At 42.2% G+C, this 26,501-nt stretch overlaps 1 protein-coding gene across 5 annotated transcripts in view; it reads left to right on the top strand.

Moving 5' to 3' along the window:
• IGSF3 (immunoglobulin superfamily member 3) overlaps positions 1-26,501 on the top strand; it is a 158,712-nt gene that overhangs the window by 110,772 nt on the left and 21,439 nt on the right. For all 5 annotated transcript variants that reach the window (XM_056819258.1, XM_056819256.1, XM_056819254.1 and 2 more), the window contains 2 exons: positions 666-1,067; positions 7,802-8,206. In XM_056819258.1, coding sequence (XP_056675236.1) covers positions 666-1,067; positions 7,802-8,206 — 807 coding nt within the window. The remainder of the gene's footprint in view (positions 1-665; positions 1,068-7,801; positions 8,207-26,501) is intronic.

Below are 26,501 nucleotides of genomic sequence, written 5' to 3'. Positions count from 1 at the left end.
CATCTCTCTAGAAGGAGATTCACGTTTCAGGTAGGTTGTTGGTCAGGATGACCTCCAAGGCCATTCCCGACTTCTGGTTCTGTGATTCTGAGGCAAAGAACGAACTCCCCAGCTCACTGAATCTAGCAACATTTATGATTGAAGGTCAGAAATAATCAAGGAACCAGAAACAAAGTATTTTGGTTTATTGTTACAATTACTACTAATAGCAGCAATTTATGTAGCGCTGAAAGATTTTCAAAGACATATTTGTCTATCTCTCCAAATATTTCTATAAAATCATATATATATATACACACACACACACATATATATATACATATATTATATATAATTATATATATATATAATTATGCCATTTGATCCTCACAACTCTTCAAAGGTATTTTTATCTGTTTCACAGATGAGGAAACTGAGGCTAAGAGAAGGTTAATGTTAATGACTCACCCAGGGTCACATGACTACCAAATGTCTGATGCAGGATTCAGAATCTAGTCTTCTTGACCCCAAATTCCAGTGCTCTGATCCATGAGTTGCAAATGAGTTAATAGGAATATTCCCAATTCTTGTTCCCTTCCTCAATGCTAGAAAGGTCTTTTACTTTCATTGGGAAGAGGTTGGTGGGCATATCCGCCACCTCCCTGTTACTATCTCCTTTTCCCCAGAGAGCAGCATCTCGGTGGAAGTAACCAGCAATGCCAGCACCATCCTGGAAGGAGAGAACCTTCACTTTTCCTGTAGCGTACGAACGGCGGACCGAGCCCAGGGCCGCTTCTCAGTCATCTGGCAGCTGTTGGACAGGCGGAATCGGCGAAGTAACATCATGTGGCTGGACAGAGACGGCACGGTACAGCCTGGCTCTTCCTATTGGGAGCGCAGCAGCTTTGGAGGTATCCAAATGGAACAGGTGCAGCCCAACTCGTTTACCTTGGGCATCTTTAACAGCAGAAAGGAAGACGAAGGCCAGTATGAATGCCATGTGACCGAGTGGGTACGGGCAGTGGATGGCGAGTGGCAGATCGTTGGAGAGCGGAGGGCTAGCACACCTGTCTCCATCACTGCTCTGGGTAAGCATGGAGCCCCTAGCTCTCAGGGAGAATGGTCCAAGCAGGTTGTGGGTTTTAAAAATTAATAATCAGTAGCTAAGTGTTATATTTTATAAAGTTCTATCAATAATAACAACAATAAAAAAGCTACCTGAACTCAGTCCAGTCACAGGTCCAAGAGAGAAAGAGGAAAGAGTTACAGCCACTTAAATACAATCACGCAAAAACGTGAGGATGCAAGAAAAGGGAATTTTGGAAAATACTAGGGACTTCTGGGGGATGAAGTCCAAAGGTATAAAATCTCCATTTATACAAGGCACTTCCAATCTAAGAAAGTACCCTCTGACTTTGACATTGAGTAATCCAACAGGGAGGGACTTTTCTTACAGCCCCTTCTTCTGTACCTACCTTGTCCTTGCTTTTTAGCTATGGATTCACTGCATTTTTCAGCTGGCTTTCTCATTTCTATTGAAAGGCACTCACTGTAAGACTGCTACCAAAAAAAATCCATTTCCTTATTAGTACAAAATAAATACCTTGAGATTTGCAAGTGCCCAAGAATATTAGATTTGGTTCTCATGTGGTAGTTAGGAAGGCAATCCCCTAACATTTATCTGTCCAATACAATCAGCATATTAGATTTTATAAGCCTGGCCTGGTCTGGTCTGCCAGTAAAGTCAATAGGCCCACCAATTTTCAAACTTGACTGTTTGTGATGATGAAATCATTGGCCTCCAGCAAGGCTGCACCGTTTCCTGAGTTCTGACCACACCTAACTTCTAGAGGTTGCCTTGGGTAACTGTCTCTGACAGACAGAATTTTCCATAGGTCAGACAGCATCTTTGCTTCCTTTCTCTCAAGATAAGCATGAAATTGACTTTCTGAGCATTTAATCCGAAAGCTTGACCTGTTTTCTGGCATAATCACATAGCCCAGATTTCTGCCACGGAAACTTCTAGTGATTAAGATGCTTGATCAGCTCAAATGCCAAAAATGGGCTTTAGGCTGAGGCAGGACTGGGAAAGATAATGTAATGACTATCCCACTTGTCTGATGGTGGCAGGTTTCTTCCTGCCCTGTGTAGTGAGGAAGGTGGAAGAGGTGGAACAACAACGTTCCTGCGATTGGTCGTTCTCTTATCTTGGATCCTTTGTCACTGGACTCTTTGCCTGGGACCAGTTGCAAAGGACCCATAGCCACAGAGCTTCCAAACCACTTCTGATTGGGGGGCAGCTGGGCTACTCAGAGGATTGAGAGCCAGGCCCAGAGATGGGAGGTCCTGGGTTCAAATGTGGTCCCAGACACTCTTAAGCCCCATTGCCCAGCCCATACCACTCTTCTGCCTTCGAATGAATACATAGCATTGCTTCTAAGATGGAATGTAAGGGTTTTTTAAAGGGGGGCGGGGAGACCCAACCACTTCTGATCAAGGATCTCTGGGATATTGGCTTTTATGCCAGTCATTTCTTACTCCCAGAGTCATCACTACTCCCCCGTGCCTCTCGAGCTTAGGCATCCTTTAGGAAAGCTGGTATGGGGCTTAGGGAAAGGTGGGGCTAGGGAGTGACAACCAGTGGTTGCCAGCCTTACCTCCTCGTTTAAAGACAAACATTTTTATATCTACAAACGAGTAGGTCATTTACATTTGGGTACCTTCTTCCCCTGTAGGAACATGAAGGTAGGCTAGAGGATCAAAGAAGATAATGGATGAGGAAAGTGCTTTGAAAAGTAAAAAGCCCCAATAAATGTAAGATGGCATGATCTAATTAGGTCAACTTAATTTCTCCGAACGCTATGTTCTCTAATCCTACCGAGTGCCTGCGAGAAGTACCAGAGGCTGCTGGAAATGTGAGAGAACTTTCCACGGCGTATTATTACATTTCTCACACACCAAAGCCCTACTTTTCAGCTTGTGATGTCGCTGGAGTGCCAGTTTTTTATTCCTAAGGATATAGGGATTCAAGAGGGAGTATTACTGTTTCTGACCTTCATTTGTCTAATGGGGGATCTTGAGCAAATGCTTCTACAAACATACACACACACTCTTCCCATTTCTGAGCATCTTCTTTAGCAAGTGAAGGAAAATGCCCCCTAAGATGACCAATCTACAGCCTGCAAATTAAAATTTGTAATTATAATAAATATATTACAAGGAATGCCAACTTAAGACATCTTGAAGTTTCATAGGCAACTAGGTTGCTCAGTAGATTGAAGGTTAGAAATGGGAAGTCTTGGGTTCAAATCTGAACTCAGATACTTTAAACTGTGTTGTGACCCTGGGCAAGTCACTTAACCTCCATTGCGAAGCCCTTACTTCCATTTTAGAATTAATATTGTGTATTGATTCTAAGATGGAAGATAAGAACTTTTAAAAAATCTTTTTTTAATATTGAATTTTCAAGAAGATGCCAACCTGTACTGGCAAAGGAACTTTCCCCTACAGGAATTCTCCTTCCTCCTCGCCAGGCTATAGATGGGCACTACTGGTCCAGTCCTCCCCCAGCAACCCCCATCCATCTTTTTGATTAATGAATCTTGGTACTCACTGGTATAGGTGTGTGCACAGATGAGTGAGCCAAGCTCAAAGGTGCTAGATTATATCTTTGAGCAGAGTCTAATGTGCTCTGCAGTCCATCAGAGGCTGGCACTTCTCTTTGCCCAGAGTAGAGCCACAGGAAGTGGGTTTTATTATTTTGTTCTATCAGAAGTTGAATGTGTGACTCTTTCTCTGACCCTGTTTGGTTTTATAAGATGCTGACATCTTTGGCTTACAATAGAAACCGTGTAATATAGTGAAGAAAAGACTGTCCTCAAAGCCAAGAAGACCTGGGTTCAAGTCTTCCCTCTGCCATATACTGACTTTGTGACCATAGGCAAGTCTTTAACTTCTCAGAGTAACTTTAGAAGGCTATTAGCATTTAGGAAGCACTAACTATATGTACCAGGAACTGTGCTGAGGAGAAAAAAATACTCTCTGCTCTTCAGAAGTTCATGGTCTCATGGGAAGGGCAACACAAAATAATGATGTATAAACAAGGTAGAAAAAGGATAAATTGAGGAGTCTCAGAAGAAATCCAGGGCATTTAGATGGCACAGTGGATAGAATAGAGTGCTGTTCTTAGAGTCATGTTCAAATTTGGCCTCAAGACTCTTACTAGCCATGTGACCCTAGGTAAGTCATGAGCCCCATTTGCCTCAGTTTCCTCATCTGTAAAATGATCTGGAGAAGGAAATAGCAGACCACTCCAATATCTTTGCCCCCAAAAAAACCCCAAATGGGACCATGAAGAGTTGACACAACTAAAAACCAACAACAACTCAGAAGGAAGGCACTGAGCCTGAGAAAGACTTCACAGAAGATGAAACTATAGCTGGAGCATTCAGTATTCCTTGCACGTGGATAAGTGATTAATATCAGGACTTTGGTTCTGTGGCAGAAAACATTTTAACCCGGAGCATCCATTCTGTAATGTATTGTCATCTTCGACAAGCCATGCAGTCCCACGTAATTGAAAAAAGCAGGTTCCTTCTCCCTCAGTATTTCTTTCTAACTTCCTTACTCTGAGACAGTTTAAGAGAGAGAATATTAATATTTGGAAGTTATAGGTTGGGTTTTTGCTTGCTTGCTTTCATGAAGGTCTCCTCTCCTCTTATGGCTGTGACAGTTTCAAGGACAAGCTGATTATTTCCTGGGTATGGATCATCCCTTCACCAGTGCAGCTTGTAACCCCTCGCCAATTTAGTAGACTAACGATGAGAGATGTAAGTTCAGAAAAATCCAACCCCCTGAGGCTCCCCAGGCGACGAGCCCTTCCAAATTGGGATAGGTAGTGCAGTGGTTAGAACACAGCACTTGGATCCCAAAGAAAGAAGGGGGGGGGCGAATTAACGTTGTAAATAGATGCAATGTGTAGATTGTAGCTGGGGCTAGTTGCTTGGATTAAATTCTATTTAGCTCATACAAGGTGAACCAGTGGACTCTTTTTTTAAAAAACCCTTACCTTCTCTCTTAGAATCAATACTAAATATTGGTTCTAAAGCAGAAAAGAGGTAAGGGTAAGGCAATTGGGGTAAAGTGACTTGCCCAGGGTCACACAGCTAGGAAGAGTTTGACATCAGATTTGAATCTAGGACTTCACCTCTCCAGGCTTGGCACTGTATCCACTGAGCCACCTAGCTATCCTGAGCCAAAATACTCTTTTTTTTAAAGCCCTTTAGAATCAATACTGTGTATTGGTTCAAAATCAGAAGAGTGGTAAGGGGGGAGTTAAGTGACTTGCCCAGGGTCACACAGTTAGGAAGTGTAAAAGGTCAAATCTGAAACCAAGACATCCTATCTCTAGACCTAATTCTCAGTCCACTGAGCCAGTATATTCTTAAAGTCCAATCCTCTACACGCACTAAGGTGTATATAGGCTTTGCTACCCTGGTATGAAGGACAATAACTAATATTCCATATCATATTCCTGCATTACTTGCCAAGCTATCCTCTCTACTCTGAAATATGTGGTGTTAAGTAGGTCATCTTCTCTCTCTCCCTGACCCATTTTATAAATGAGGAAGGTGAGGCTTAAGTAAAGTGACTGACCCAGGGTCCCAAAACTAGTAAGTGTCAGAACCTGGATTTGGAAATCATTCCCTGGGCTTTCTCCCACTATACCACCCTGCTTTTCAATGGCACTAAAGTGCAGTAGTGGAAAAAACCTAAAGATGCTTCAGTGGTGCCACCCTAGTGAATCATGGGGTCCGGGTTTAGGAAAAGTACTCTCCCTCAGGAGTACTGCCTGAATAGCTAAGGTCTAGAAGGCTCATGAAACTCTATTGTAATGGGATGCAAATGGGAGGATGACCGGCCAATAAAAGCACATTCCAGGGGGCATGCCAGGCTGCTCTGCCTGGTGCCAGTCCGTGTGGTGGATGTTCAGGGAACTCGTTGCCAAAAAAAATGGAATCTAGCATGCTGACTACTTCAGGTCTGTTCCCCTTTGCCTTTTTCTTTTTTAAACCCTTACCTTCTATCTTAGAATCAATACAGTGTTTTGGTTCCAAGGCAGAAGACGGCTCTTGGGGCCCTAACCATCTCCCCTAGAGACACCTGAACATGCTCCAAAATGGAGTGCTAGTCCTCTCAGTTCCATGTCATAATACCCTTCCAATAGGAGCAAGTTGTCCAAGCATTCATCCCATTGTTAGCCAATCTTAACGTTCCCCCAAATATTTACATACCATAATATCTACTTTAAACTGCAACAGACTGGACTTGGAGTCAGGGAGATCTGAGTTCAAATCTAAACTCAGACATTTTCTAGCTGTGTGACTTTGGGCAGGTTACTTAACTTAACCCTTTTTTCCTCAAAAAAAAAAAAAAACTTGTAGGAGAGATCATCTCTCTAAAATCCAATCAGTTTGTCAACAGCTAATGATTAAGTCTGCATGAAGAAAGTAGAACAGGCAACAGAGAGAGGTTTGGGACTGAGCTAGTCAGTGAGAGAGACTCCTGTCCTTCTTCTTTTTCAATCTGCAATTAAGAGAGAGTATTCTGGTCCCTGCAGAGCTATTGTTTTCCAATTCAATTTTAAGGGGACATTCTATGGTCTGTTTGGTATTTCTAAGTCTGGGGCTATCTTGTTGACTAAGTTTGAGAAGCCTTTGTGATGAGAATGGCCTTCGGTCCTAGCCAACACGCAGAGAGAGCTGTCCATAGTTGTTATTGGTTAGTCATTTCAGTCTCTGTGACCCCATTTGGTCTTTTCTTAGGAAACATACTAGAGTGGCTTGCCATTGCCTTCTCCAACTATTTTACAGATAAGGAAACTGAGACAAACAGGGTGAAGTGACTTGCCCAGGGTCACATAGCTAGGAAGTCTCTGAGGCTTGATTTGAACTCAGGAAGATGAGTCTTATAGACTCCAAGCTCAATGTTCTATCCACTGAGTCACCTAACTGTCATGAATGGGACCTTAGAATTCGTCTAGTCCAAACTGCCCTCAGCCTTTCATTAGTGCCTTTGATGGGTCTAGCTTGGCACTGTAGGTATCATTGGCACTAAGAAGTAATACAATTTGGCACAATCTAATGTAATGGACTTCTCTACTAGCAGCAATGCAATGATCTAGAACAATTCTGAGGGACTTATGAGAAAGAACACCATCCACATCTAGAGGAAGAACTATGGGAGTAGAAACACAGAAGAAAAACAACTGCTTGATCACATGGGTTGATGGGGATATGATTGGGGATATAGACTGTAAAGGATCATCCTGGTGCAAATATCCATGATATGGAAATAGGTCTTGATCAATGACACATGTAAAACCCAGTGGAATTGCTCGTTGGCTACAGGATGGGTGGTAGGAGGGGAGGAAAAGAACGTGAACCTTGTAACCATGGAAAAATCTAAATTAATTAATTAAATAAAAATTTTCAAATAAAAAAATAAGTAATACAGTTACCTAGGAAATGAGAGGAACCAAGAACCTTCATTATTCTTTTCCATTTCTAACCATACTGGGTCTTAAGTCCAAGGACCTGGATTCAAATTTCTCATTTCTAATGGATGATTCCTGATCTTGGGCAAGTGACAAACTCCCTCTGCTTTAATTCTTCATCTAGATCCTAACAAGTGTTGGACTAGATGCTTCCTGAGGTCCTTTCTAGTTCTAGATCTGAGAGCGTACAGTTTTCCCTCCACAAGAGAAATGGTTTCCATATAGAGTCTGAAATCCTTGTTTGTTTGTTTGTTTCTTCCTCTCTAGAGACCGGCTTTGCTGTCACAGCCATCTCTCGCACCCCTGGCGTGACATACAGTGAATCATTTGACTTACAGTGCATCATCAAACCCCATTACCCATCCTGGGTCCCAGTTTCAGTGACCTGGAGGTTCCAGCCTGTGGGGACCATTGAGTTCCACAACCTGGTGACCTTCACTCGCGATGGTGGGGTTCAGTGGGGGGAGAGATCTGCCAGCTTTCGAACGCGCACTGCCATCGAGAAAGCAGAGTCCAGCAACAATGTACGTTTGAGCATCAGTCGAGCCAGTGACACAGAAGCAGGCAAATACCAGTGTGTGGCCGAGCTTTGGAGAAAGAACCACAATAGCACCTGGACCCGTCTGGCAGAGAGAACATCCAACCTGCTGGAGATAAGAGTGCTGCAGCCAGGTAATAAGAGCCATTTACCTTTATTACAGTGTCTCACAGTCTAGAAACAATGGACTCCAATGGCCTTCTTTTCCCTAAATTTCTCAATAGAGCCCCTTCTGGCCCATGGAAAGAGTGTAGAACGTGGCTTTGCAGGAGAATTTTATGTCTATACCTCACTTGTATGACCTTGGGCAAATCACTAGGACCTAGACCTCTTTCCTCATCAGCAAAATGCAATGTTGTTATAGACAAGAGCAGTGGGGTCAAAATTAAATAGTGGATTGAGAGCCAGACCTTAGAGATGGGAGATCTTGAGTTCAAATTAGACCTCGGACACTTTCTAGCTATGTTGTGATCCTGGGAAAGTCACTTGACCCCCATTGCCTAGCCCTTACCACTCTTCTGCCTTGGAACTAATACATAGAACTGAATCTAAGACCGAAGGTTAGGGTTTTAAAAAAATTAAATAGAAACATTGGACTACTAAATCATGCATAAGATTCCTTTCAAAGCCATATACTGGCTTAAAAACTCACATGTTGATATTATCGTTGCTCTATTATATTTTTAATATATTTTGCTAAATGATTCCCAAATTTTTTTAAAACCTTTATTTTCTGTCTCAGGAACAACTCTAAGACAGAAGGGCAAGAGCTAGGCAAAGGATCAAATGACTTGCCCAGGGTCACATAGGTAGAAAATGTCTGAGGTCAAATCTGAATGCAGATCCTCCCATTTCCAGGTTTGATACTCTTATTTACTGAACCACTAGCTACCCCTTGTAAGGGTTAAAATATGAAAGGGTTGGACTCAATTTATAAGAGCGTGGTCGCCAGAAATTATTACTCAAGTCAGAATGACTTTTTAAGGTAGTTTATTTACAAAAGGAGAAAGAGTGAAAGTAAGAAAATCAGAGAGAGAGGAGATAATTACTCTGGCCCAGGCAGAACCAGGCAGGGCTTCAGAGGCCCCAGCAAAGGTGGACCCAGAGGTAAATTAAACAAGGGTTCTAGAGGCTAATACCTTCAGAAAACCAGAAAAAAGGAAATCAACCTTTTTTACTCACCCGCCCCACGTAGTAGTTCTAAGGGAAAATTCAAAAACAGTCTAAGGTCCCCAGCCAGAGATCCTCCAGGATCAAGTTGAAGGTGAAAGACCCACTCACAGGAAGTTCTTGCCACTTTCAAAGACCCTTCCTTTCCTTACTTCCTGTTTCTTCCTTCCACTTTACATGGACCAATTATAGTCTATACATTTTCTTAGGACTGCCCAGGGGGATAAGTGGGGTGTATACGCTTTTGGTGGTTAAATCTAAAAATGGGCAGGGGAGAGTTAATCCCATCTTCACATCCTTAATTGCCTTTTAATCTAATTCTCACTGCTATGTGTGTATTAATGGTTCTGATCTAAATGACCTCTAAGGTTCCTTCCAGATCTAATGCTAGATGATCCCTCAATTCTAAGACTCCATTCATTTCTGGATTTTAGAAACATTACATTGGACATGATGACTTGTATTTCATGGATGTTGATGATTCGTTGGAAATTGTAATGTAATTAATTAGTCAGTGTCAATTACTAAAACCGTTAATACAAATTATAGGCCAGGTGACCACCCAAATGTGAATTCAAATTCAGTTTGCTTTTTTTCCCCCTTTTTCGTAAACCGGACAATGACTTAATTGTTGGAGGGCCTCCCAGTATAAAAATCCCCCATACCGAGATAGGCTGGTGACTCATCTCTAGACTATGTTTTGGCACACCGTGGCCCAACGGCCAAACCAAGCTTGCCCCATGGGGTAGAAACTAGAATGGGTTTTTTGACATTAATAAACGAAAATGCCATTCAAAAATGTTAGATACTTTCTCAGCTCAAGCTGTACAGAAGTAGAGTGCCTTCGAGTCCTGCCTGGAGAATGCAGATTTAAGGAGTTGATGCTGGTCACACAGCTGTTATGTGTCTGAGACGAGCATGAAGCCCAGGGCTTCCCGACTCCCAGACCAGTCTTTTATCTGGTCTACTCTGCTCCCTCTCTGGCTAATTTTTATTGACTCTGAAATAGAATTAGCTCACAATACTCCATTCTCCAAGCAGTTATTCGGGCAACTAAACTTTTCCAAATGACATTTTCCTTCTCAGTGAACTCCCAGAGCAGTCCGTGTAACATAGCTGATGACATGCTATATTATATTCTCAGGGGTGTTCATGTGTATGAGCTAGCTACCCAGTTGAAGTATGTATTTGGTCTCCTTGTAGTAATATATCTAGAGACTGTCCTGTATGGATTAACGCTTTCCCCAGCACATAGTAGGTACTCATAGACAACTGACCATTTGATTTAGGAGCCTGGGGAGGAGAAAAGGGGAATAGATTGTTTTTACAAAGAAATTTTTGTGATTCTTACACTATGTAGTGGGGCACTGGATTCTGGCCTTGGAATCAGGGAGATTCAGCTTCATGAGTTCAAATCTGGCTTCAGATACTTTCTAGTTGTGTGGCCCTGAGCATGTCACTTAAACCTATTTGCCTCAGTTTCCTCATTTGTAAAATGAGCTGGAGAAGGAAATGGCCAACCACTCCAATATCTCTGCCAAGAAAACCCCAAATGAGATCATGGAGAGTCTGTCATAACTGAACAACTGAACAACAACAGCAACATTATATATTTGGAAGGATGGTTAGACTCCTTTGTCATGAAAATCTTTTCTGATTACAGGGTTGAGTGTCTTAATAATAAGACCAGAAGCCTGTTAATTGAGTTATAGAGTATTTGATGCTGAGAGTTCTTGGGGGTCATCTGGTCTAGCCTCTTCATTTTGCAAATAAGAAAACAGACTCACACAGAAGCAAGTTTTCTAAAGTAGCTTGTTAGTGCCAGATAATAATAATAATATTAATAATAATAATAATAATGTTAACTCATATAGTTCTGTGCTAAGTGCTTTATAAGTATTATTGATTTACAAGTATTATTTGATCTTCCCAACAACCCTGGAAGGTAAGTGCTATTATTATCCCCATAATTCAATTGACAAAAGTGAGGGAAACAGAGCTTGCTGAAGGTCACAGTAATTAAGTGTCAGAAGTGGGATTTGAACTCATCTTCCTCATTATAAATTCACAGAGCCACCTATCTGCTTCTGAGATTCAAACCCAGGTCTTCTGGTTCCGACATCCTATACCCTTTCCTTTGCAATCCTAAGATATATTATGAAAATGATTTTTAAAATATCATTTTATGTCTTTTATTTTTCTATCACCATTTCTAAATATATCATTCCTCCATTCCGTACCCAAGGGGCCATTTTTTTGTTTAAACCCTTACCTTTCGTCTTGGAGTCAATACTGTGTATTGGCTCCAAGGCAGAAGAGTGGTAAGGGCTAGGCAATGGGGGTCAAGTGACTTTCCCAGGGTCACACAGCAGGGAAGTGTCTGAGGCCACCAAGGGGCCATTTTTTAATACCAAAAGAAAAGAAGAAAGTAGGAGAGAAATTCAACAAAATTTACCAATACATAAATTAATTCTGATGGTCTATGGGCAGTGTTCCACATCCCCAAAGCCACTCTTCTAAAAAGAAGGAAAGGAGGTAAATTTTCTCATCCCTTCTTTGTAGACATGCCTTGTTTTTATAATTGTACAGTTTTTGTTTTAGGGAGAGAGAGGAGCATTCTACCTATTTATATGGTCCTAGTGTTCTTTATATAATATTATAAAAATATTATTTTAAAATTTTATTCCAGTAACAAATTTACACATAAGTTTTCCATGATAATAATATTATTTTTTTAAAAAACCCCTTGCTGTCTATTTTAGAATTGATACTACCTAGTATGGGATCTAAGGCAAAAGAATGGTAAGAGTTAGGCAATTGGGGTTAGGTGACTTGCCCAGGGTCACACAGCTAGAAAGTGTCTGAGGCCAGATTTTGAACCCTAGATCTCCCCTCTGTAGACCTGGCTCTCTGTCCACTGAGCCACCCAGCAGTTCTTAGATATATTATTTTGCCTGGTTCTACTAACTTCACTCTGTATCAGTTTGTTACCAGATTTCTCTGAATTCTTCATATTCACCCCTTCTTACAACATAGTAATTCTCTTACCTTGAAGGATGCGATAGTTTGTTTGGGATACCGTTTCCCAATTGATGGGCATCTTACATTGTTTCCAGCTCTTCATCATCAGAGCGAATGTATGTTTTTGATGTGCATGTCATTCAGCAAACTTATATTAAATAACCGATTTGTGCCAAGCACTTTGCTAACTGCTAGAGATACAAGGAACAGTTAAGAAAAAAGAAGGATAATGGGCTCTGCTCTGAAGGAACTCACAGAGTAATGGGGGAGATAACATCCCAACAGCTCTGAACAGATGCCATATGCAGGACAAATTGGAGGTATTCTCACAGCGAAGGACGGGGAAAGGCTTCTTGCAGAAGATAGGGCTTTAGCTGAGACTTAAAGGAAGCTAGGAAGCAGAGATAGGGAGGTCGATAATTCCAAGCATGGGGGATAGTCAATGACAATGGTTGGAGTTGGGAAACAACAAGAAAATCAGAATATATGATGGGGAAGAAGGTACAAGAAGACTGGCAAGGCAGAAAGGAACCGAGTTGCAAAGAACTTTAGAAGTGAAATAAAAGGATTTTATATTTGATCCTGGAAGTAATAGGGAGCCACTGGAGATTATTGAGTAGAGGGAGGGAAAGGGTGAAGTAGTAAGACCTGTATTTCAATATCAATTCAGCAATGGAATACAGATTCGACTGACTTTTTTTAACGAGGTTCAGAGGGACTTACTAGAAGGCTGTTGCATAATTTAAGGGTGAGATAATAGAGAACTTCACCAGGGTAGTTATAGTGTCAAAAAAGAAAAGAGAAGGAGGGGTGGTTTAGAGAGATGTTACCGGTGTAGAATCAACAAGATTTGACAACTAACTGGGCAAGGCGGCTGTGAGAGAGAGAGTGAGAAGTTGAGTGTGACTTCTGGGTTTTAAACTTGGGTGTTTGGGAGGCTGGTGGTATCTCAGCAGTAACAGAGGTTAGGAACACAGTATATGGAACCCTTTCAGTCTCTGACCTCTTTGGGGTATGTGTTTAAGAGGAGAGTCTCTGGATCAAAGAGAATGGATATGTTAGCATCTTCTTTTATAGTATAATTCCAAGCTGCTTCTGGAATTGCTAACAAATAAATATTTTAACATGAAGGAATTTTGTTTTTTAAATAAAAATAAAGGAATTTTCAAGTAAATTTATATCAGCTAATTTTGTTACTTCAATGCCAATGAGCACTGTTTTAATAAAGGTTTTCATCAAGTAATCCAAAGAGAGAGAGAGAAAATATGGCCACTACAGTAGAAAACTCAATAAAATGTTGACTTCTTGAAGACAGGGACTATGTTGAAGTTTTTGTCTTTGTATCTGCTATCTAGTAAGCATGTAATCTTTGTTGAATTATATTAAAACTGATGGGAGAAGCAGCAGCTGGGGAGTCTGAGCCAGGCCTAGAGACAGGAAGTCCTGGGTTCAAAGGTGGCCTCAGGCACTTTTTAGCTGTGTGACCCTGGGCAAGTCACTTAATCTCCATTGCCTAGCCCTTACTTCTGTCTGGAACCAAGAAATAGTATTGAATCTAAGATGGAAGGTAAGGGTTTAAAAAAAAAAAACAGATGGGAAGGGGGGGGCAGGTGGGAGAGCCACACCTAGAAATGGGAGGTCCTGGGTTCAAATGTGGCCTCAGACACTTCCTAGTTGCGGGACCCTGGGTAAGTTCCTTAACCCCCATTGCCCAACCCTCATCACTCTTCTACCTTGGAACCAACACACAGTATTGAGTCATTAAGATAGAAGGTTAGGGTTTGGGTTTTTTTTGACTGATGGGAGAGTTAGGAGGCTGAGATAGTTCATGCCGTGACCTTGGGCATCATCTTCTGTATTGAAACCTTTACTGTAAAATGAGGATGCTCGAGCAACAGCATTTATTGGAATAATATGAGAAATGAGTGCATTTGAGTTATGTTTGAGGCATATATGTAAAGGTACTCAATTATGGCTGACAGGAATTAAGTTAGGGGCTTGGGGAGTAACATTACTACTAGGGAGCGTCAGGCACTAGGGAGGATGTATCCCATTAAGTGTGGTTGTTCCCACTTTATTAAATATTTATGCATATAGCAATTAATATATTCCAGAGTGTTTCATATTTGCTTTCCCTATTATTCCTCATACCCATCCTGCTCAGCAGCTGGTGTCCTCATCTTACACCAGAGATGAGAAAAAGAGGAAGAAGGAGGCTGTAATTTCCCCCAAGATCACACATTTGCATGTACTCTTTCTGGTTTGTCTGTGTTTTCATTTTCAAAATATTTTGCCTGCCTTTTTGTATATTCAAGGTGTAGAGGAAAGAATCACTTAGTCATAAGCCTTGGGGTTATTTTTTTGTTTGTTTGTTTGTTTGTTGTTGTTGTTGGTTGTTTGGTGGGGGGCAATGGGGAAGAGGGAGGGGCAGGGAAATCTTCTTTGACATTATATATTTTTGAAGCCCCAATGCTATTTTTTATGCTGTGTGTTCTGTAACAGAGACTCCTAAGCTGGGATCTGTGGAACTATCAGTTCCAGAGAAGCTCCTCGATGCTTTTTGATAGAAGGTTTGTTAACGGTGCGCCTGGCAAAGTGATGCCTACTCTGCCCCAAGGTGTCTTTGATTGTTGGGGAATCTCAGGGATTTGTTGTTGTTTTTTGCTTTTTGAACTGTTCCTCTTTTCTGTTGGTGTATGAATAATGGCCCACTTCTTGCTTCTTTCATAGCGCCTCACTTTTTCTCAGTGCTTTGGAGTGTTTCTGATTGAATGGCTGTTTGATCAGTACTAGTGTTCTAGCCCTTCCCCTTCCCTCCACTCGCTGGCTGCCTTCTAGAGAGTTGAACCCCAAACCCCAGGGGCGTTCTGTGTGCCATGATGAGTAGTGGCCACCGTGAAGGGATTCACCCCAAAGAGACCATATGCTGTTGTTTATACATTTATTTCACCAGAGTGAGACTCTTCTACTTAGGACTCTATTTGATGTGGCCTGGCTGTCATTTGGCTTATTGCTGTTTAGAGGATGATAGGTCTGTAGGTGGAAATGAACACAGAGAGGTCACCTAATCCAATACCCTCATATTAAAAAAAAAAATCAACCATTGCCTTCTCTCTTAGAATTGATACTAAGCTTTTGTTCCAAGGCAGAAGAGCAGCAAGGGCTAGGAAATTGGGGTTAAGAAACTTGCCCAGGGTCACACAGCTGGGAAGTGTCTGAGGTCACATTTGAACCCGGGACCTCCTGATTCCATTCCTGGTTTTCTATCTACTGGGCCAATGGTTTAAAAAAACAAACAAACAAACCCTTACCTTCTGCCTTAGAATTGATGCTTAAGTATCTGTTCCATGGCAGAAGAGTAGTTGGGCAATTGGGGTTAGGCGTCTTGCCCGGGGTCCCATAGCTAGGAAGTATCAGACCAAATTTGAACCCAGGACCTTCCATCGACAGGCCTGGATCTCTCTCTCCACTGAGCTCCCTGGCTGCCCCCCTACACACACCCTTTTTTTAAAGCAGAAGAACTGAGGCTCCTGAAAGTCCAGTGACTTGCTCAGTCACACAGCTAGTAAGGTGGTCACAGAGGTGGGATTCAAACCCAGGTCCTCTGATTCCAAATCCAACACCCTACACAGACACTCTCAAATGCACTACTCAGGATTCAAATCCACTTCTGCTGACTCTCCTCTTTGCTTGAGTCCTCAAATAAAATTAAATTAGAAATAGGATTGTTGAGTCAGGTGGAAGTTGAGGACGTCTGAATCGGGGAGGAGGGGCTGGTTAATAAACTAGATTCTGCTCATTGCCTACATTATAGTGTTGAATCCTTTGTTACCAGCCTGCAAAAGAGACCCAAGATTCCCTCGAGACAAGTGCCGGACTAGTTAGACAGTACCAGTGGGTGGAGGCAGTTATGGTGGAGCCCTTAGGGAAAACTCAATACAGATTGGGGGCTTCAAGCCATGTTGACACATTTTGATTCCCGCCCAGTTTTTTACTCTTTTAATTTTGAACACTCGGATGTTCCTCTGATTTGGTCTAACATGAAAGGCTCTCACTCCACCACTGTGTCTCTCCAAACACAGAAGCAGTAAGAGAAATGTCAGCACTCATTTTGCAAATGTTTACGACCAGATCTTGGTCTGGCTATTAAATATTGCACATTAAAATTGACAGAGCAATAAACAAGCTTCTACTTGGACAGCCTCCGGTGGTAGAATGCTATCCTGTCAGTAGTTGCCTTGCTCCTGGGACTTGGCTGATGGGCAGTCGGGATGAATATTTAATACCCTGTGGATGTTGCCAAACCAGTTTTCTTCTGTTCCTTAGTGCTGATCTGGCTGTTTGGGGGCTCTTCCTCTGGTTTTTATTCAAGAGCATGTGATCACTGACTCCTTTGTCATAGTGGATAAATCGACTAACCAGTCACTTGGATTGTACCGAGTGGGCAGCTCCCCAAGCTGTAGTGCTTGCTTCCCGTAGCCCCAACTTCTTCTAGAATAGAAACTCCCTCTTCCCTCACCATGGATTCCCTCCCCCTATTCCAAATAGTTTTGGTTTATTTTCTGCAAAAACTGAGAGCTCCAATAGAAGTAACTTACCCTTCTTCCCTGTCTTCTATCTTGGGTTCTTTTTTAATTAAAAATTTTTTTTCTTTTTTTATCCCTTACCTTCTGTCTTGGAATCAATACTGGGTATTGATTCCAAGGCAGAAGAGTGGTAAGAGTTAAGCAATGGGGGTTAAGTGACTTGCTCAGGGTCACACAGTTAGGAAGTGTCTGAGGCCAGATTTGAATCTAGGACCTCCCATCTCTAGACCTGGCTCTCAATCTACTGAGCTACCCAGCTGCCCCCTATCTTGAGTTCTGATAGAGTGTCAGATGTAGAATCAGTTGGGTTTGAATTCTGCCTTGGATACTTGCTGACTGTGACCCTGAGCAAGTCATTTCACTCAGCTTCTTCATCTGTAAAATGGAAATGATAGTCTCTACTTCAGCTGATTGTAGTAAGCATTTGTCAAGTGGGAAAAGGTATATAAAACACTTCACAAGCTTTAAAATACTTTATCTATGTAAATGGCATGTGGTGCCATCATTATCATCATCATCATCTTCTTCTTCATCATTGTGACCAATGGCCTGAGGGTTCTAATCAAGGTGCCTCACCATGGAAGATGCTGCTGGCATTAGACAGAATTCTACTTGGAGGAAGGTGAGGTAAAGCTAGTGGAAGCATTTCTATGACTTCTAGTTCTTTCAGCAAATGGCTTTGAGTAAGAATTAATAGTCTATTTAAGAGAGACATTGACAAATTGGAGCATATGCTGAGGAAGATGACCAAGATAATGAGGGAAATTTGTATCACATCACTCAATTGTTTTTGAATTTTAAAAATTAAATATCTATTCCCCCCATCACTATCATTAGAAGGGGGAAAGGAAAGGGGGGGAAGCCCTTTTCACAAGTAGACAGAGGACAGCTAGGTGGGTAGTGAGCCATGCCAGGAGATGGGAGGTCCTTGGTTCAAAGGTGGCCTCAGACCCTTCCTAGCTGTGTGATCCTGGGCAAGTCACTTCACTCCCATTGCCTACTGCTCTAATGCCTTAAATACACAAGTCTATTTTGCTTGACATACATATTTATGTAGTGAAACAAAGCAAATTGCCACATTGTCCATGTTCAAGAACAGTATACTTCACTCTATACTCTGAATCCATCATCTTTGTTTTCCAGGGCTTAGGTAGCACAGTTTATCATGGATCCTTTGGAATTGTAGTTGGTCATTGCTCTGATCAGGATTCTTAAGCCTTTCAGAGTTATTTGCCTTTACAATGTCATCATAAATTGTTCTCCTGGTTCTTATCACTTCCCTCAGCATCAGTTCATACAGGTTGTCTCAAGTTTCTCTGAAACCATCTCCTTCATCATTATTACAGCCTAGTAGCATTCCATCCCATTATGTTACCATAACTTGTTGAGTCATCATGCACCATAAAATTGTTTTTAAAAACTATACATTTTTAGCATTGGAGAAGATTTTGTTTTTTTTTTTAAGCCTTACCTTCGGTCTTAGAATAAATACTGTATATTGGTTCCAATGTAGAAGAGTGGTAAGGCTTAGACAATGGCAGTTAAGTGACTTGCCCAGGGTCACACAGCTAGGTAGATTCTGAGGCCAGATTTGCACCTAGGACTTCCGTTTCTAGGTCTGGCTATCAATCCATCGAGTCACCCAGATTACCCCCAAGAAGACTGTCTTTCAATATCTTTCATGGGATCATAGTGTTTGGGAGAGACTTTAGAGAGCCCAAACCTGAATAAGGCTCAAGGGGCCCACAGTTAGTAAATGATATGAAATCATTGTAACTCAAGCCCTCTTTGGAGTTCACCAGCTCCTTTTCACATGAAGAGCTGTCAAATGGAAAAGAGCTTGGATTTCCTCAGTGGGGTTCTGCAGACCAGGATTAGGGCTAGGGCCGAGGAGAAGGAGAAGTTAAAGAAGATGGAAGCCAAACATTAAAAAGAATTTCCTGGGAATTAGAGCTGTCCAGCAGTGCCCTTGGCTGCCTTATGAAATAGTGTTCTCTTTCACTAAAGGTCCTCCAGCAGAGACTAGATGATGACCCAGGATGAGCCCGGGATGTAGAGTCATTCGTGTATCTGCTCAAAGGTTGGACTGGATGAGTTCTAGTCTCATTTAGCTCAGAGAGTCTGTGATTATGGGATATTGATACCAATTACAGGCAATTTCCTTTGATAGGCACTGGGGCGGGGGAGAAGAGGGAGAGAGATGACATGAGATAGCATATAAATGCTATCAAAGTGGTACAAATAAGAAGCCAGAGGAATTCAGAATATAAATAGTCTTTTTTAAAATGCTTTACCTTTTCTCTTAGAATTGATACTAGATATTGGTTCCAAGGCAGAAGAGGAGTAAGGACTAGACAACAGGGGGTTAAGTGACCTGCCCAGGGTCACACATCTAGGAAGTGTTTGATGCCTGATTTGAATGCAGGACCTCCAGACTCTAGGCCTGACTGAGTCACCTAGTTGCCCTGATAAATTACTTTTGCCAAAATAATCAGACAAACAAATGATGTATTAGCAAATACATGTATAATAAGAAAAAAGATGGGATGGTTATATGTCTATAACCAATGATAACTCTACCAGCATCTTAGATCAAGAAAAATCATGTCGTACCTTTATAGTATTGTGGTAGACCCTCTGTGGTAAGTGGTACAGTGGATAAAACCCTACACCTAGAGTAAGGAAGACTTGAGTTCAAATCCTCAGATACTTACTGACTTCTAACCACTGACAAATTCATTTATCACTTCCTGTGCCGCAGTTTCTTCATCGATAAAATTGGGATAATAGTAGCACCTACCTTCCAGGGTTTGTTGTGAAGATCAAATAAGATGATATGTGTAAAACATTTTGCACAGTGCCTACAAATAGTAGGCACTGTATATTGTCAGATACAAGAAGTGCACAGGGCAGGCAGGGTTCCTGTCCATCTCAATACAGAAAGTATCCACAGCAGTAAAATTAAAAGTTCACTGAAATATTTGAGAAAAAGCAGAGCTGTAACAATGAGCCATAGATTTGGGGCAGCTGGGTGGCTCAATGGATTGAGAGCCAGACCTAGAAATGGGAAATCCTAGGTTCAAATTTGACCTTAGACACTTTCTAGCTGTGTGACCCTGGACAAGTCATTTGACTCCCATTGCCTATCCCTTACCACTTTTCTACCTTAGAACCAATACTCAGTATTGATTCTAAGATGGAAGGTAAGGGTTTAAAAAACATCAACAACAACAACAACAAAAAATGATCCATGAATTTCGAGTCAGAAGAATAAGGTTCAAATCTCAGTCCTTCCAAATTCTTTTGTGACTTTTTTAGCAAGGCATTTAATCTCACTGGACTGTATGTAGTTTTCCAAACAGTAAAGTGAGAAACTTAGATAAGTCTCTCCCTCTTGAGCTGTTTGGATTTTATGATTCTGTCTTCCCAGAGTCCTCTTTCTGCCTCTCATAGACCTGTTGAATGTGGACGGTTCCCAAGACTGGGGCCTCAGCATTTTTCTCTCAGTATTTACTTCCCTACTTGGCATCTGATCTGGATGCAAATAATTCTGGAATCTGTGTAATTGCTGTAGATAGTGGTCATCAGTAGTTTTAACATCACAGCCTCAGCACAAACAAACATGGCAAATTGTTTTAAAATGCCTGTTTCATGCAGAGCACTGGGGCATTCAAATTTTGTCTCCTGAAGGGGTTTATAGGTTGTCAAAGAGATATGATAAATACAGATAACTATGATATACAGTTTAAAGAATGTTCTCTGACCAGGGCAGCAAGGTAGCTTAGTGATTAGAGATTCACCCGAATCTGGAGATCCTGGGTTCACATATGGCCTCAGATACTTCCTAGCTGTGTGGCCCTAGGCACTTAACTCTCACTGTCTAGTCCCATGTTGGCAAACCTATGGTGCATGTGCCAAAGGGGACTGCCCCTCTCCTCTCCACACGCACCTGAGTATATTTCTTACACCACCCACCCCTCTGTCCAATAGCCCAATGGGAGCATTTCCTCCCTCCTCTGTCTAGGGTAAGTCAGGGGGTTCACATGCTGTGTGAGAGTTGCAGTTTGGGCACTCAGTCTCTAACGTCTATAAAAGGTTTGCCATCACTGGTCTAGCCCTTACTGCTCTTCTGCTTTGGAACCAATACACAGTATTGATTCTAAGACAGAAGGTAAGGGTTTAGAAGAAAAAGGGGGGAAATAATGTGTTCTATGACCTTGGGCAAGTCACTTTACCCTGTTTTACCTCAGTTTTCTCAACTGCAGAATGAATGCATGAGCTGCAGAAAGAAATGGCGAACCATTCTAGTATCTTTGTCAAGTAAACCCTACATAGATTCAAGAAGAGTCAGAAATGACTGAAACAACTGAAGAGTAACGTAAGAGTGAATATGTGAGTCAGTCAGCCAACAAATATTTATTGAATCTTACTCTGTGTCAACCAAGGTGTTTCTTAGTCCTGGGAATACAAATACAAAGAAAGGAAGGAAGATTCTTTACTCCCAGTGAGCTTGCACTCTAATGGGAACGACAAGAAATACACATCTAACTATTTTCAATACATGTGAATCAGTACAAATACAGCAAGCCAGTTAAATGTAAAGAAGTTTGGGAGAGAGGGTGCTAGCATTTGGGATCCAAAGGTTTCATACAGAAGAGAATGCCTGAGCATCATCTTAAGGGATTTTATGAAGCCAAGGGAAGGAGAGGCAACATTCCAAGAATGGGAGATAGCTGACATAAAGGCTTCAGACAGGAGATGGAACATCTTGTGTGAGGAGCAGAGAAGAGGTCATTTCGTCTGGGTCATGGAGAACAAGAGGGCAAATGATGGTCAATGAGGCCGGGAAAATAGACTGGAACCACGTTTTCCAGAGATAAACACAGTGGCTTAAATTTGATCCTAGAGGTAATAGGAAGCTGCTGGAATTGAATAAGTAGGAGAGTCACATGATTAGCTATACACTTAAGGAAAATTACTCTGGCAGTAGCTTGTAGAATGGACTAGATTGGGAAGAGAGTTTATACAAGGAGACTTAATTTATTCTTTTGTTTCAGTCATGTCTGATAATTCCTGACTCCATTTGGGGTTCCCTTGGCAGAGATCCTGGAGTGATTTGCCATTTTCTTCTCCAGCTCATTTGATGAAGGAGAAACTGAGGCAGACAGTGTTAAGTGATTTATCCAGGGTCACACAGCTAATATGTGTCTGAGGCTGGATTTGAACTCAAGATGAGACTTCCTGACTGAAGACCTAGCACTTAACCCACTGTGCCCAGGAGACTAATTAGGAGACTGTTGTTGTAGCCTAGGTGATGAGGAGCTGAAATAAAGGTTTAGCAGTTTGAGAAGAGAAGAAGGTTCAAATGCGAAATGGCAAGATTTGGGATGGATTGGTTATAGGAAGATGAGGAACCAGAAGAGGGAGAGATTTAGGGGAAAGATAATGGAATGAATTTGGTTTTAGACATTTTGAGTTTAATCTGTCTCTGGGATATTAGTGATATGGGACTGAAGCTCAAGGGAGACATTGCAGACAAAGGTAAATATATAGTTTAGAAAGATCCATAAAGGGCAGCTGGGTGTCTCAGTGGATACAGGAGCAGGCCTAGAGATGGGAGGTCCTGGGTTCGAATTTGACCTGAAACTTCCTAGCTGTATGACCCTGGACAAGTCACTTAACCTCCATTGCCTAGTCATTACTGTTCTTCTGCCTTAGAACTGATACGGAGTAGCAATTCTAAGACAGCAAGAGCTTTAAAAAAATAGATACATAAGTATATAAGTATCCACCGATTTCCTTGAGTTTGTGCATGGATATAATAGTCAAACCTGGGAAATAATGAGGTTCCCAAGAGAGATTGCAAAGGGAGAAGACAGTGGACCTAGAATTAGATCTATATCAGATCAGGAATACCCACAGTTAAGAGGTCTGAAACAGAAAACAAATTGAGGGGTAACTGGGTTGTTCTCCACGACCCAGACAAAATGACCTTCTCTTTGCTCCTCACCCATTGCTTGAGAGCCAGTCCTGGGGCTGGGCAGTCCTCGGTTCTGGCCTCAGACACTTCCCAGCTGGGTGACCCTGGGCAAGTCACTTAATCCCCATTGCCTAGCCCTTACCACTCTTCTGCTTTGGAACCAATATATAGTATTAATTCTATGATGGAAGGTAAGGAATATTTTAGGGGGAGGGAGAGACCTAGACAGAGGAAAGAAGGAAGGAAGGAAGGAAGGAAGGAAAGAAGGAAGGAAGGAAGGAAGGAAGGAAGGAAGGAAGGAAGGAAGGAAGGAAGGAAGGAAGGAAGGAAGGAAGGAAGGAAGGAAGGAAAAAGGGAGGGAGGGAGAGAGGGAAGGAAATAGAGGAAGAGGGAAGGAAGGAACAAAGGAAGGAAGGAAAGAAGGAAGGAGAGAAAGGGGAATGAGAGAGAGAGAGAGAGAGAGAGAGAGAGAGAGAGAGAGAGATATCACACATGGAGAGAACTGTATAACAAAAATATTGCGAGGCAAAGGTAACTAGGAGGAGAGGACAGCCAACAGTGTCAAATGCATTAGACAAGATGACATCTGAGGAAGGATCAGATTTGGCGATTAATCCATCACTTGTAACTGGATGAAGAGAGACGTGTCAGGTGAATGAGGAGGCATCGGCCAGTTAGCCCAGGTGAGGAGGAATTTAAGGAAAGTGATGGCCATGTGAGGAGAAAAAAGGTTCTACAGCGTTTGGCCAGTTACCCAACCAGGCATGTCTCACTGTCTTAACTGGATGTGGGCACCTGAAGTCTGCCTCAGGCTACAGAAGTGACCCTTGTTGGACGTGAGATGTGGAAGAGAAACCCAAGATGCCTGGACTAGGGTTGGAGCTGTGGCCTCCCTGCCAGGTGTGTGCCTTATTCCCCAAGTGGCTTTCTTTCAAATTTCTCAACACTTCACAATATTTTGATGTGAGGTGAAAGAAAAAGGAATGACTTAAAAAAGCCCCACACAACAAAAACCGTTTCTCTCCCTTTGATTCTTGCTTTCTGTGCCCAGTGACTGTGTTGCCGTTTAGTCATAGGATACCAATTTAACATATGCAGTTTCTATAGCAATTGAGGTTTCCTTAGTAACGGTTGCAAAAATAATCTGGCCCCAATTAATAATACATTTTAAGGCTATTTCTACACTACACTAAACAACGAAATTATTTGGCAAAGAACCAGATAATTCAGATGGTATCATCTGTACTGATCTCATCTGCATATGGAGAATTTGTTTGGAAAAGCTTAAAAAAAAAAAGGAGGTGGGGGAACTGGTTGTTACATGTGTCATAGGATGCTTGCCAGTCCAAAAAATCTGGACGCGTTAGCAGGTGTAGACTGGCAAGCTAATATGAACCAGGTTTCCTAGGCTCGTGAGCTTTCCTACCCAAATCTGCCCTCAATTCCACAGTATGCCTTGGAGGCCGATCAGTGTTGGAGCAGGAGAGAAGGCTGAGTGCTGGGCTTAATTAACACAAATATCAAAGCAGGGCTGGGATAGTGAGAGATGGGATATTTCACAGAGATGCTCAGGACTTTGTCAGCTTTTCTCTCCAGCTTTATTGACAAGGATGGTTAGATGGTATATAGAGATTGCCTATTCTTTATAAGAAAATATGGCTGGTGGGGCAGTTAGGTGGCACAATGGGTAAAGCACCAGGCTTTACCAGTTGGGAAGACTTGGGTTCAAATTAGACCTCAGACACTGCCTCGCTGTGTGATCCAGGGCAAATTCATTTAACTTTTATTTTTTTGGCCTGGCCGTTGCCCTTCTGTCTTACAGTTGTTACTAAGAGAGAAAGTAAGATTTTTCTTTTTAATGGCTTGTTATGGGGACAGCTGGGTGGCTCAGTAGATGGAAAACTAGGCTTAGAAATGGGAGGTCTTGGGTTCAAATCTGGCCTCAGACATATCCTAGCTGTGTGACTGGGCAAGTCACTTTATCTCATTGCCTAGTCCTTTCCGCTTTTCTGTCTCGGAAGAAATATACACTATTGACTCTAGATGGAAAGGACGTTTTTCTTTTTTATAAATGACTTGTTCTGGGGGCAGCTGGGTAGCTCAGTGCATTGAGAGCCAGGCCTAAGGACAGGAGGTCCTGGGTTCAAATTTGACCTCAGACACTTTCTAACTCTGTGACCCTAAGCAAGTCACTTAACTCCCATTGCCTAGCTCTTCTGCCTTAGAACCTCCTGATGTGTGTCATCCTTCTCCCCACATCTCATTCTCCTCACCCAAATGTTAGTCAATCAATACACATTATTCATTCTAAGACGGAAGATCAGGGTTTTTAAAAAATGACTTGTTCTGCAGATATCCATAAGATGAGGTAGTGTAGTATAATGAGTGATAGGTTTGGAGTCTGTAGAGATCTGAGTTCAAATGTCTCCATTAATATTGGGAATCCTTTATCTTTTAAATGAGGGTAACCCATTTTAAGCCTCTGTTACCTTCAAGACCATAGATCTCTAACTGAAAAGAACCTCACAGGCCATCTAGTCCAACCCCTTTATTTTACAGTGGACAAAACTGAGGCTCAAGGAGGTAGAGTGAATTGTGACCACACAGGAGTTAAGCATCTGAGGCAGAATCTGAATCCAGTACCTCTGACTGCTCCAAAGTCAGTGTTCTTTCTTTTGTAAGTCACTCAGTCCTCTTGGAGTTGTTGTGAGCATTAAACAGATAATGTATATAAAGCATTTGGTCATCTTCCAAGGGTTGCTTCACAGTCCAAGGCTCAGATCCAGCTATGTTCTCACTCTTTTTTCTCCCCACCCCTCTTGTGAGGGCTAACACACATGGGCTGGACAGCTGGCTGGATCTCTCTCTCTCTCTCTCTCTCTCTCTCTCTCTCTCTCTCTCTCTCTCACGCACGTGCACACACACACACACACACACACACACACACACACACACACACACACACCCCAGTTGTGACTCTCAAACCATTTTTGGTCCTCTGAAGCTAACGACCCTTTTGGAAATTTGACTTGGACCCTAGGCATCTCTGCCTGAGCCAGCAGAAGAAAACGAACTGTTCTCTCCAAGTGTGCTCCTTTTCTGATTTGTTTCCACCCCACCTGGCACCAAAATCACTCTCTTCCCTGAAAATCAAGAGCCTGGCCAGCAGAGGATGCTGGAGGCTCATCGGAGGTCAGCTTTGGTGCTCACAGGGCTGGCTCCTTGGCACCAGCTTTGTGTGGAGCAGCCTGAAATCAGTACTTTTTCCTTCTTCCCCATCCCACCCACAAGAGGGATTTGGTTCCTGCATTTGTAAAGCCTAGCATGAAGAAAGAATGGAAACCATCCGATCTTGTTAGAGGAAGCTATTTACAGGGCACCGAGCTGGCCATTAAGGTCTGCTAGTAAGAAGGAACCCACTGTGGTAATGATTGTGGGTGGTGGGCGACCTCAGGGAATCTTAAAGTTATTTGTATTCATGCCTTGAGGCAAATAAGATGTTACAGCTACAATTTCAAGAGTAGAGTTACCTTTGGGTGTAGCTTGTGCCAGATTACCTCATAGGACCCAGTGAATAAAAGGCCATTTCCCTTTGATCCAGAGATCCCCCAGCTGGGCATCTACACCAGATATTTACACCACCATTTAGAACAGCTCCTTTTGTAACAGCAG

Source organism: Monodelphis domestica, chromosome 2 (assembly GCF_027887165.1).
Source record: "Monodelphis domestica isolate mMonDom1 chromosome 2, mMonDom1.pri, whole genome shotgun sequence".
Lineage (NCBI taxonomy): Eukaryota > Metazoa > Chordata > Mammalia > Didelphimorphia > Didelphidae > Monodelphis > Monodelphis domestica.
This window is presented reverse-complemented; position numbering and strand designations above follow the sequence as displayed.